We start from the raw sequence: 13310 nt of genomic DNA, 5'->3' as shown, positions 1-13310 counted from the left end.
AGGCCAGCAGTGTCAGCGCTATCCAGGTTTCGGAAGTGCCCGAGGATCCTGAGAGCTGGCTCGCTGCGGTTTCCGGACCGCATGACCTTGTGGTCATCAACGAATCTGTTCCTGGGGGTTCGAGCGCAGCCCGGATGCTAGTCAAGGAGAACGGATGGCTCATTAAGTCCGCACCAGTGCCCTGCAACACGACGTCGCAGCCGAAAATAATCTGCATCCGATGGCGGAGGTAATTGTCACGGATCAGAACAAGGGGGCCCGTAAGATCGAGATCAGCTTTGGTGATGCCAAGCTGGTGAACTCAACTCCAAGTGAGCTGCTGGATATCAGGGTTCTTCAAGAATCTACGGGGACAAGAAGCTCTTCGCTCACCTTTCAGACAAGACACATAATCTCCAGTGCACCACCCTGGACCAGCTCATTCCCTCCAGTATAAAGGAGACTGGTGTCGTTCTCATCAACGATAGAAATGGCACTTTGTTGAGCCGCTTGAAGGATGAGACCTTTGAAACTCTGAAATCCGTAGTCAGTGCAAACCTGCCCATCGTCTGGTTGACCAGAGGCATTCGGCATGGTGCCTCCATCTATGAGGCAATGATCGGAGGTTTTCTGCGCGTCATCCGGTCCGAGCAAGCCTCCGCACGTATTGTTCTCTTGGATGTAGATCTGGTCGAGCAGCCGGTGGATGTGGTCGAGGCTATCCTGAGCATCTCTCTAGACGTTCCTACAAAGGACTCCGGCAAGGACACGGAGTTTTGGCAACACAGGGGCAGGATGTATATCCCTCGGGTGTATTCAAACACAGAACTGAACACGGCATGGCCTTCTTCGTCTGCCTTGACCTCTTGATCTGTGGAGACAAAGCCACTGCCAGTGTACGTCTGACTTCCAACGTGATGGATGGACAGCTAATATTCGACGAACCCTGGCGGGATTGAAATTCAGGTCACCGTTTCTGAGTTGCAGCCTGTCGCTCATAACCTGAAGTTGATCGCTGGGCATGTTCTGCGTCACGGTTGTTCGACCTACGTTACAGTTGGTGATCCAGTGACCGCCTGGTCAACCGAATCACTTGTAACCGTCGTCCGGACTTCTAGCTATGTCCACTGTGATTCCTCCATCGATAATAACCAGCCACGCTCTTGGCTGGGCTATCAGCACTCTCAAAGGTAAGTAACATTATGACCACTGCCGGCGTCGGCAGCAGTGATCGTATCCTCGCACTTCCTGGCCCTGAGCCCACGTTGGCTGCACTGGTCCGCTTAGCTAAAGCGAAGGGATGGGACGTGACCCTTCTCGCTCGTTTGCCTGAAGAGCAACAGAAATATGTCGGCCAGTTTGACATTGCCGACGACAAGGTCCTCCTTGCCAATGTGAAAGGTATCAACACTCACTTCCACAAGGAGATTAGGAGATGGGCGATCCTTGTCCATGACTTTTCGCCCCTCAGCCAGGAAGTGTGGAGGCAGCTTCCCTCATACGGGGTCTTTGAACGAGACATCCCTTGAATCAGCGCTGGATCCACTGCCCTTCACCCGCGGTGCGTCCTTCATACCAACGAGCATCAATGCTCTGTGTACAACTGCCGCTACTGAAGTTCTCCGCCAAACTTTGCATCTAGTTCAAGAATACCCTGAGTTGGCCGACAATGTCGGCTTCGTGTTTGATATAAGCGATCTCGCTCAGTCGACGGAACGCCTTCGCGAATCGTCTACCACGAAGATTGGTGTGGTCAGCTACCCCTACAGTGAAACTCCAATGAAGGTATGTCCAATTTTTACTTCCTCTCCATGGCCAAGTGGTTCATGCTAATGTTACGTGCAGATCATACCACAGCTGCCGAGCGTGACCTTTTCCCCTAACGCCAGCTATCTGCTCATCGGATGCTTGGGTGGCCTGGGCCGCAGCTTGACCCGCTTCATGATGGAGCGGAGCGCTAAACACTTTGCCTTTGTTTCTCGTTCCGGTACAGACAAGCCAGAAGCTGCCCATGTAGTTGGCCTACTTCAAGACGCGGGAGCTGAAGTCCAGGTGTTCCGTGCCGACCCGCGTCCGAATCAGATGTCGTCCGCATCGTCCAGGAAGTGAACGCCAAACGTCCTATCCGGGAAGTTGTCCATGCAGCTATGCTCCTCAAGGACGGCCTGTTCGAGCAAATGGACCCTCCCATCTTCCAGGCAGCCGTGGATCCCAACGTTATCGGCGCGGTGAGTCTCTCCAAGGCTCTGCAAGACATCGATCTCGACTTCTTCGTCATGACTAGCTCCATCTCCGCAACGCTAGGCAACCCCGGCCAGAACAACTACAGTGCAGCCAACAGTTTCCTAGACACCTTAACATGGCAGCATCGTCTCTGCAGCCGCGCAGGAGTATCCCTTGTGTTTTCCATGGTTCTAGACGTTGCTGTCGTGGCCGAAAACGCCTCCATTGAACCTCCCTCCTCCGAAAGGGTATGTACGGCATCAACGAGCAGGAGATGCTCCGTGGGTTCGAAGTCACCATGTCCCGCCCTACGACTCAAACAACTTCCCTCCAACAAATCGGCAACAGCCAAACCATCCTAGGTCTTGCACCCTCTGAGCTCGCCAAGGGCGTCCTCTCCGACCCAACCGTCGACGCATACTGGTACCAGGACGCCCGCTTCGTCCACCTCTGCTCTGAAGTCGAACGCATTGGCAAGTCCGCATCCTCATCTCCCTCGCGCTCAGGTGGCCTCCAAAACCTCCTCGCCAATATCTCCTCCACCAGTCCCGAGGAAATCATAACCGCAATCGCGCAATTCATCGCCCAGCGCGTCGCAAGTATCCTGCTGCTTTCCGCGGATGATTTCAACCTGGATGGTCTCTCTATCGTCAGCTACGGGCTTGATAGCATGATCGGGGCTGAGATGAGGAATTAGCTGTTTAAGGAATTCGGGCTGGAGTTTTCGTTTCAGAAGTTGCTGTCCCCGTTGTTGACGTTTGAGGGGTTGGCCGGGGTTGTGGAAAGGCATTTAACTGTTCTTCCTGAGAGCTCTTAATTTATAACGCGTGAATAAGGAGGATTGTCAGGATCTATCGGGAGATTAGCGTTGTAGCTTGCTTGTTTAGTGCTGTATAGTCTGAGCTCGCCAGTGACAATGTCAAGACGTATATTGTGAATGTTCTGGAAAAAAATACTTACTGGATATAAGAGTAAGACAGTGAGTACTAGCAGAGAAAAATTTAGAGCTGGCACAGATAACTGCAGATCAGATATTAATTCATTTTCAGATAATGGATGATATCTGATGTGTGATTATCTGTTTAAATTGGGAATGATTATGTGCAGATAATCTGCAGATAATCTGCGGATATTATTATTATTATTATTATTCCTCAAACTGTGCACGGCCATGGGCTGCATATACCTACCTACCTCTGCAGTAACAGTGCATGCTTTATTATCAATTTATCCCACTATCCTCTATATTAACTTAATATTAAATCACACTAAAGCACAAGCTGTAGCTACCTATTATACATTAAATACAGACGCCCTTTCTCCCAAAAATATACAAAAAAACGAATATGAGCGACAGCGACAGCGACAGTACCGAGGTCACAATTAACTTCGGTGCGACCAGTAAGTCAAATTGGAAACCCTTTTTTAGAACCCCTATAGTGGTAGTAGGCTGCAGCAGATAGAGATAACAAGAAAGAATCTAGTAAAAAGGTAAGTATAATCGGAGGTTCAGGAAAAGCAGCCTTAAAAAAAGTACTTGGCATTAGTGGAGATAAGGAATTCTATAGCTACTAGTTAAAATTCTCCGTGTTCAGCCCTACTGGATCGACTCTAGGATAATTGCAAAGGATGCCATGTGATAGATCACGTGACTGTTTGTTTGCATTGTTTGTACTTGCTTGTTTACTTCTCTGCATCACACCACACTAGTTCTTCCCCCCCCGCTTGAAATTCTCGTTAAGATAGCACCAATTCAATTAAGTTGTTCGGCTGTCACATGCCAGAGGATTCAGACTTAACACTGTTTAAATAAAAATCGAAGAGGTAGAATGACACTGAAAGGCTAAGTTTTGTCACGGCTCAATCTAGGACAGCATATCGTCAATTTTGGGCCTTCTAAGTTATTCCACCACGTGAAGCACTGGTTGTGTCCTTTACTATGGACTTAGTATTAGTAGTCTTGTACTTATAGAATTTCCACGATCAGTAAGAGACTTCCAGTCCTTGTGTTTAGCCTTGTTATTAACAAATAGTGTCACAGGTACGGGCGATAGGGACAACAGCGACAACGGGGTAATTGGCCCGAGAGGTCAAACGGGCTCCAGCCCTGCACGGCATACCAGAAGTTAATGCACAGTATAAAAAACATAACAGGCACTATAATCTGGATAGGCCACAGATGCCAGACAACTGGAAGTGTTCTCTTACTAGTTTTTTTAGATATTGCTGTGTTTAACAAGGCCTATACCCTTCACAACCCAACCTTATTGTAATTATAGTATATTTCTAAGTGGGTGAGGGCCGAGTTTAACTTGCTGCTATCAGCTATATTGTATTATAACTTTATTTTAGATTTTAGGGGATACATGCCTCTAATTTTTCGGGGTGGCTAGTATAATGCAGAAGATGCAGCTACTACAGGCTACAGGAAAGCCAAAACTTCCAGCTTCTACCTGGCCATGAGCTTAAAGCACTGCTAACATCTAAAAAAGTTGTTAAGCAATGGATATTGCACCCGGAGATGGCAAGCGAAAAAGCAGGACAGTAAATACGACAGATCCTCGAGCTTCTTATAATCAGACAAACCCTGATGTGCGAGATTCCTTCTAACTCTGGACATAGAATCGGCAGCGATATTCCGGGCGCACAGAAACAAATTATAAGTGCCAGCTTTGATAACTATAAAAGGCGAACCTACAAGGCTGCTAAAAGAAACATATTCAGGACCTGTTTATTAAAAATAAGAATACAGCCGGGAAGTTTCATTTCCACAAAGGGAAATGGCGAAAATTCCCTCTTTTATTTAGTTGGCTAGGCTTTATTTTCCTGATCGAGACAGTGCGCCCAGCGAATGTGGCCACTGCTCTCCAGTGTCCGAAGGAGGGCAAGTTAGTGGACATGTGGATGCAAGCAGTAAACGGCAAAGGCTAAAGAAGGCGCACACAGCGTTCGGGCTTTCTATAACTCAGCACACCGCATGACGTATGTACACCGAACAGCAAAACTGGAATTTCTTTGCGAGGATCCCCTAAAATGAGGGCGCTTCTCCGAATCATCGATCGGATCCTCGGTGGATCACTGGTAAGTCAACGCGAAATATACTAACTGGTAATGCAGAACTTGGAGATCCCAGGGAGTGGCACCAGAGAGCAAACCAGAGGCCAATAAATATGAAGCTTGACTACAAATAGCGACTGGGAAGACCCCTGCTAGTTAAAGTAACTATATTTGACTATGCGGTCCTGAGGTCATACTATAGTGCCGCTAGGTTGTCCCGATTGGCCGGCAAGTTTGCCCCATTCTTGTGTAATATGAAATATCTCGTGGGTAAGTGGGTTAATACCGTGGGGACGCCCAGCACAATTAGTTAAGTTGTCCAACACGAATCCGGAACACTCCACCACTACATTAATCCAAGAGCCCGATGCTCCGGGTGGGGAGGCCGCCGGATCATTTCCTCGCACGATCCGCATTTGCGAGATGTCTAACGCTATTCCTCAGCCAATGGTTCAACGTCTACAACTCTGGAGACGCCTTGTATCAGACTGAATGCGGGCGTTGGTCTGCATGTTGAGTGTCCTAGAGATAATAATGCAATTCTGTGGCCCTAAGTAATATATATACCATCGTCTCCAGCTAGAGCCTGTAGGATTTGGGTCAGTGAGAGTGAGAAATTAGTGGGGACGAAAATAAGACCACTTTGTAAATAAAAGGTCTGACGCAACAGGCAAGCCCCCTTTAGAACACGTTATCTAACTGTTTACGGACTGCGGCAAAATTTCTTCAGTGTCTAGTCCATTGCAAGGTCAGCAGTATATTTTAGATTATTATTACCTGTCTCTACCCCTACACCGTTGATTGTGCTAATAGCACTGTTGGTACAATATCGCAAAACAGTTCTACCCGTTTGACTCGCCTGATCTATAGATTAGATCATTAAACCAGTTCCAGCCACGACTGCTTCCCGACACATAGCATGTCAAACATGCCGAGAGCGTAAAGTCCGCTGCGATAGTAAACAGCCGTCATGCGAGACTTCAGGCAGCATGGGGAAAATGTGTTTACATCCGCTCCGCCAGACAGACAAAGACGGATCTTCTGGAGAAAATAGAACACTTACAAGAGTGGCTAGGTGGGTAGGCTAGTATACTTGTATTAGGGTTGAAGCTTAAATTATTTATCTACCTCGCCCTTTAGAGCATATAATATGCTAACGACTGTGACTTAACTAGCTCGCACAGAAGCATAGCTAGATAGCTCTACGTCAGTAATCTCACCTCCATCCCACTGCTATACCTTCGCCATGGACGCCACCCCTTGCTTGTCTTCTACAGAGACTTCGCCGCCGCCTTCCTCGCACATACGCAGTGTCAGACCAATCGTATCAGCGCTAGAGACTCCCCAGGTAGATCAACTAACGGGCGACGCAACACGCCTACCAGACCCCGGCAGCTTCAATGACCCTATTAGCTCCGCTACAAGTACCCTGGGTACAACAAACACAGGCACGGTGGAGGAGACTCTACCATCGCTTCCCTGGACCCTATCAAATCCCCTCTTATCCGACGGTCAAATTATTCCAGATCCAGGTGTAGTACCCAGCAATTCAACAACGCCACTGGACACGCACACCTCTGTTTCTTTCTACTAAGCCTTCGAACCATCCGTGCTATAAATAGACAGCAGACACAGCCACAGGAAAATAACTGCATAATCCTCCACGAACTTATCCGATTTATTTTCTCAATTTTTACTAGTCAAGTCCACATCGCCGGCATGACAACCACGGTAGCTGAGTATCTAACCTGGGCCCGTCAAAACCCGGACGTCAATTACCCACAGTTTCTAAAGATCCTCAAGTGCCGAGTACGCGAAACGGCTAAACTGGCCAATAACAAGCACTGGGTGGAATTTCAAAATCTAAAGGCCTCTCTGGGCAGCGTGGAGGTGTATAAACAGAAGATGGGGTCACTCGAGCATGAGCTACAGGCAGCAGAAGCTAATATCTCAAATTTTTTTAGTAATAATTATGATATTTATTCCGCTCTGGATATGCAGCGGCCTCTGTGATGAATCTACTTGGCCAGGTAGATCAACCGGTCAGCAAGGTAAGATAACGATACAGTTATGATAATATACCAACGCGTCATTAATATGCTATCGTAGCTTTGCGTTGTGATGGCCGAACAACTTGATTAAACTGGTGCTATCTTAACAAGAATTTCAAGCGTGGGGAAAGGAAGAAGGTATTGCGGGGAGATGCGAAGTAAATAAGTACAATGTAAACAAATAGTCACGTGGTATCCGTTGTATGCGTTACCGTGTACACAGCTTACCGATAAAGATTCAGGACCCCAACCGAACCTTGCAGTTGCATGTGGGGCAAACTTAGCGCCACAAGCCTAACCAGACGATCTGGCCAATTCCATTGGCCCGGCCTATCCTTGACATCCGTGTAACCAGATCTAATATATAAGCTTCTTGTTTTTCTGTACTTATGTATAGTTAATAATCGGTAATAGGGTTTAAAACCTACGTCCAAGTGATTACTACGGCGTCCAAACTTCAAAACAGTATAGTATGATTATAAACTCTTAAATGATCCAGTGCATTCAATTTCCAGTTTATTCACTGCTACGGAAACACTATAATCCGGCCGACTTGGTGGTGCTCCTGAATCCGTTACTAGTTAAGCACCCATGATCTAGAGGCAGAGCACCTAGATAGGAATGCAAGAGACTCAGTTGCTTGAAACACTGTGATTCCTGGTGTTTCCGCAGATGACATATACTCTCTATTTAGGCTAAAGCTTGGCCTGTAGCTGATAGAAATCTCGCTGCGCATAACTTCCTCTGAATTCCACAACGTTCACGTTTCTCGCTATTCGGACCGAATTTCCCGAACTCCTGGCCACTTAAAAAGTAACTATGCTTATACTCGGAGTACACAGTCCATATATTCCTTCCCTTCCAAGCTGCTTCCGCCGATCTGGACTCATAAATGCACCCTGATACAAGACTCGTTAGCGCACCTGCACAATACAGTTAAGTACGCCGGCGATGGTCCCAGACAAGGATATTCTCACAGCAGACAACAAATATGTTGAACTAATTCTCCGTCTAAGAGAACCACATACTCCTTAGAATCTCCGCCCCCAGTCAGTCCAGACAGAAGGGAATAATAACAGAGGAAAAGTATGTAAAATACTCTAAGCGACCTTGTCCGGTGGGCTATTCTTACGTTTACGAGGAGTGGGTCACTGGGTCTACGTAGATGGGGAATGCTACGTGTTGGATAAGACTTAAGATTTAGTCCGGAGTACAAAGGCCAAGTTGCTGGCTTATCGCACTTATGTGGGTACGATGGATGCCGGGATTTTCAAGGCTCCTTACTGCCACTCTACTGAGACTATGTACAGAGTACTTTAGTGGGGCATGGTATAACAATACCACCTACACTGTGTAATGCAGTTGTAGAAAATACGCAAAGATAGGTTTTCGGATCCATTTCATAATCCTCCGCTGTTGCTTCCTTGGCTCAGCCGTGCATTGCATAATGAGTATCAAGCAAGGATATTGCTCCTACACAGGTAGATTAATACAAGTACTATTAATAATTTACCAGCCTCTGTTAATTAATGTTACATTGATCTGGTTAGGATTGCATTCTTAGTGCACATGGAAATAAAATACATATTATTTAGTGCAATTAGTTGACTTCGTACTTTAGACGCTAGAGTAATAGAAACTGCGCATAAAGACCTTTCTCTGTAATATAAAGGGCTACTTATAGTAGACCTTCTTGGCTTAACATTGGTTTGTATGCTACTATACTAACCTGAATCATAATTCTACGCCATATTAATGACCGTTAAAACGTTGAGATTGCAAAAAGTGTCATTGTATATGGAATACGGAGGTGTCTCACTCAGTTTACTTGTCTTATTCATCTAACTGTTACGTGAACTAGTTAGTGTCTCTGTGGATCTAATTTGATGCTAAGTGAATAGCAGTGTAGCAGGGGGAAATGGATATACTATTCATTTCTTTAAAGAATTTTATAGATAAATAGTTTTATCAACAGCACATACCCGATCAGCATTGGCGGCCTCCAGCCCTGCAAGGATAGAATACAGTGGCTAAACCAATACTCTGGAGGGGAAAGAGGCTGGCAAGTTTAAAAACTAATTGTAAATTAGTTATTAGGGTTTTGCAGTTCTATACGATGGACTGGCTAGTAAGAATAGGCATTGTATTCATGGGAATGTTCTCGTAGTAAAACATGATAAGCATATGAGAGCTTAGTTTTAGTAGTTTTGGCCCGTTCATTTTTGGGTTACATCTCCAGCAAGATTATCTGTACAGTGCAAATCTAATTAATCTATTTCTTCCTCATTAAGACCATTAATAAGATAGATTTTCTATCTATCTATTTATCAGTTCACTCAAAAGCAATGTTATTAATAATTATATTAAGTGGATTCAAAACCACTGGCCTTATTCCTCTTGATTCTTTAACAGTGATATCAAAGTTAAACATCAACTTGAAAACACCAACTCCACCATCTTCTTCAGGCAGTAATTAGTCACTTTACTTGGGAAAAACACCTCATGTTCTCTATTAGTTAAATCGACAAAAGAGCAACTTCTTGAGATTCAAAGCCATGGCTTTTCCCCATCAATTGCTGATACTTCGCTAGAAAAAGTTATAAAAGGCAATACGATTTCTATGCAGCAAATAGCTTTATTAAGGGATGAACTTCATCAACGTCAGGCAGCTGATGAGTACCAGAACGACAAAACAGAGGTGCCTAGACAGTTTATTTAAGATAAAGGCAGTCTAACTACTAATAAGGCATTCCAGATAATGCAGGCAAAGGAGGCAGAGATTCAGGCTGAGGCCCAGGTAGCGAAGGCATCCCACATGCAGTAATTGCAATATTCAGGGCCATAATCGATTAAAATATCCTATTAGGTAGTTCTACACTCAGTTTTTAATAATATATTTCATTTGTATGGAGATAAATGACTTCAAATAGTATCTAAATTGGGGGACTATTAATAATTAGCGTGTCCGACTATGTTAACTAAATTAATGCTTGCTGATGACTAATCCCCTCTGGCCCAACGTGACTCACTTCAGGTAAAAACTTTTCGCCGTCCAGTTGCTCCCCTCCATCCCCGCTTCGCCATCTCCGATCCCGCTATCTATTCATGCAGAAATTTTGGGCCTCTCGGACTCCAGTCAAGGCCCTACACGAATTCACCCATTGCACCTCCCGAAGAGCCGTTCGGACTCGCCGTGACCGCTTGATCCACTACAACAACGACAATCCACAGACGAGGACAGCAATAACAAGATCCATCCCTCATCCCTTCCGCGGACAGTCTCGATTCTATTCTTCGGTGCAACATCGTCTGGAAGACCCGAACACGGCAACCATGGGCGCAAAGGATGGCAAAGCGGGCAAGGTGAGCTTTCAGCTCAAAACGCCCAAAGGAACCAGGGACTGGATGGGCGTCGACATGAACCTGCGGGACTCTATCTTCTCGGCTGTCACGGATGTCTTCAAGCGTCATGGCGGGACGGCCCTGGATACTCCCGTCTTTGAACTGAAGGAGATTCTCGCGGGAAAATACGGCGAGGACTCGAAACTTATCTACGATCTGGCGGACCAAGGTGGAGAGATCACAGCGTTGAGATATGATTTGACGGTGCCGTTTGCGCGGTGGTTGGCAATGAATTCGTCGATTCAGAATATTAAGCGTTATCATATTGCGAAGGTCTATCGACGTGATCAACCGGTAAGCAGCTAGTTTTGGGAGATGTTTATATATATTTAGTATATGTCTTTACTAACTAAGACCAGGCGGTGGCCAAAGGACGAATGCGCGAGTTCTATCGTAAGCCATTGCGCACCCCTCTATGACGATCAATTTGTCCCTGGATCAAATTTCTAACGTGCCGCTGTTTCTAGAGTGTGATTTCGACATTGCAGGCTCCTACGACCCAATGATTCCCGACGCCGAGATTGTGCGTATTATCGTGGATGTGTTCGAGGCTCTTGGACTTCGTGAGGAAATCACAATCAAAATTAATCATAGAAAAATTCTGGACGGCTTGTTCACGGTAGCGGGTGTGCCTGAGGATAAAATCCGCACGATCAGTTCGGCCGTTGACAAGTTGGATAAAGTATGTGATGATCCGACTGTTTCTACCTTATGCCTTGCTAACTGGAGATAGTCACCCTGGGCTGAAGTTAAGAAGGAGATGGAAGACAAGGGTCTCTCATCCGAAGTTGCTGATAAGATTGGCGAATACGTGAAACTCAGCGGCGGTCGTGACCTGTTGGGCAAGCTCAAGGCGGATTCCCAAATTTGTGCGAATGAGGACGTCAAGAAGGGCCTCGACGATATGGATCTCCTCTTCCAATACCTAGATGTCTTCAAGGTGGTCGATAAACTTTCCTTCGACCTTTCACTCGCCCGAGGCCTTGACTACTACACCGGTCTGATCTTCGAGGTGGTCACTCCTCTTTCCTCCGCAGATGGGTTCAATGCGTCTCGGACGAAATCGTCTTCAAAGCCCAAGAAGGGCGGTGATGACGACGACAGATCCAACGATAACACCATTGGAGTGGGAAGCGTTGCCGCAGGTGGACGCTATGACAACCTGGTCAACATGTTTAGCCCCAAGCGTCAGATCCCATGTGTGGGTATTTCATTCGGCATCGACCGTATCTTTACAATCATGAAACAACGACTCGAGAAAGAGCAGCAGGAAGGCAATGCTACTATCCGGCAGAGCGAAGTGGAAGTCTTTATCATGGCGTTTGGTGGGAAAACATTCAATGGTCTCCTGCACGAGCGCATGGCGGTTGCCGATCAGCTCTGGAAAGCGGGCATCAAAGCCGAATTCACCGCTACTGTTAAGCCTCGACTTGAGAAACAGTTTAAGATGGCTGAAAATGGCGGCGTTCCACTCGCTGTCATCCTCGGTGAGGATGAGGTAGCAGCGAACAAGGTGAAGTTGAAGGTCCTTGGGTTACCCGAAGGACATGCGGAGAAGGACGGGCGGTTGATCAGCCAGGATGATCTCGTTACAGAAGTTAATAAGTTGCTTAAGCGTGCTTAGATAGATACCAGGATGGGTGGCAGGTAGTAGGTCCACTTTCTTTGCGCATTCTCTGGTGCTGAACCATGTCCCATCAGCACCCTCTCATCATCTCGACATCTAGACGACCACTACCTAAAAATGCATAGAGTTGAAACAGCATATTTATAGATGATTACGACGTGACTTTGATTCACCGAACTCATACCAGGCCGCACTAGATGTAGTATTGATAGGTTACTATACTTCAGGACTGATTCCACAAGTAACGCAGCTTGAACCATCGAGCAGAGTAGTTGGTCGATGTAAGTAATATACCTCAGATATGGATCGTTTGGATACAAACCATCACTAGCTAGTTGAATTAGATTTCTCGTGATGACAATGTCCATTCGACCAACATGCAGTTTTTATAATCAACAATCCCAGGAAAACTGCGTCGTACTAATCGTGGAAAAAATCCTTTTCCCTGGAACAACCGCCGCGTATACGGAATTCGCCGTTGAATGCTCCTCCTCGGTCCTGTTCCGATTCGCGAATTAATCCGACAGTCTCATATATCACTGGCTTATTATGTACTGTTCGGTTGTCCGCCATCTAGGCTGGTTCATGCAGGAGTCCACACCGATATCCTCGAGCGAAGGAAGAGTTCTCTGGTGGTGTTAGAGTCAATTGATAAAGGTAGTCTTCCGGCCGAGAAGAGGGGAAGAAGAAGAAGAAGAAGAAGAAGAAGAAGAAGAAGTTGATGATGACGATGAAAGTACAAGAAATGGAGACAGAAAAAGGACTGATTAATAACGGCGATAACGGTGGGGCATCTGGGGGACGTCTAGTGGAGAAAGGAAATCCCAGCTCCTCCATTCTTTCTCGTCGGATCTCTTCCTTTCTGTTCCTCGTATCCGTCCTCGTAAACGTCTTGCTCCTCTTCTAGTACGCCTTTACATCTACACCGTTCGTGTCTGGTGGGCGGTTGCGCGACTCCAATTGTGCCTGTT

The 13310-nt window shown here is 46.3% G+C and overlaps 4 protein-coding genes across 4 annotated transcripts; all 4 read left to right on the top strand.

The window, feature by feature from the left end:
* Positions 1–220: 220 nt before the first annotated feature.
* On the top strand, positions 221–849 carry ATNIH1004_004524 (uncharacterized protein; the record flags this gene model as incomplete). The annotated part of the gene is made up of 2 exons (XM_033569194.1): positions 221–311; positions 380–849. 2 exons carry the CDS (start codon positions 221–223, stop codon positions 847–849), a joined length of 561 nt encoding a protein of 186 aa, XP_033428000.1.
* Positions 850–1181: 332 nt separating this feature from the next.
* ATNIH1004_004523 (beta-ketoacyl reductase) lies at positions 1182–2899 on the top strand (the record flags this gene model as incomplete). Its single annotated transcript, XM_033569193.1, has 5 exons — positions 1182–1380; positions 1451–1764; positions 1825–1966; positions 2032–2450; positions 2474–2899. 5 exons carry the CDS (start codon positions 1182–1184, stop codon positions 2897–2899), a joined length of 1500 nt encoding a protein of 499 aa, XP_033427999.1.
* Positions 2900–6978: 4079 nt separating this feature from the next.
* ATNIH1004_004522 (uncharacterized protein) lies at positions 6979–7226 on the top strand (the record flags this gene model as incomplete). The annotated part of the gene is made up of 2 exons (XM_033569192.1): positions 6979–7149; positions 7224–7226. The coding sequence occupies 2 exons, from the start codon at positions 6979–6981 to the stop codon at positions 7224–7226; spliced, it is 174 nt and encodes a 57-aa protein (XP_033427998.1).
* A 3189-nt stretch (positions 7227–10415) lies between these two features.
* HTS1 (histidine--tRNA ligase) lies at positions 10416–12336 on the top strand (the record flags this gene model as incomplete). Its single annotated transcript, XM_033569191.1, has 4 exons — positions 10416–11006; positions 11072–11105; positions 11180–11394; positions 11446–12336. 4 exons carry the CDS (start codon positions 10416–10418, stop codon positions 12334–12336), a joined length of 1731 nt encoding a protein of 576 aa, XP_033427997.1.
* Positions 12337–13310: the final 974 nt, after the last annotated feature.

This window comes from Aspergillus tanneri, assembly GCF_003426965.1.
Source record: "Aspergillus tanneri strain NIH1004 chromosome Unknown AapTan_3_pilon_pilon_pilon, whole genome shotgun sequence".
Taxonomy (NCBI): domain Eukaryota; kingdom Fungi; phylum Ascomycota; class Eurotiomycetes; order Eurotiales; family Aspergillaceae; genus Aspergillus; species Aspergillus tanneri.
Note: the sequence above shows the minus strand (reverse complement) of the source record. Positions and strands in the feature narration are given on the sequence as shown.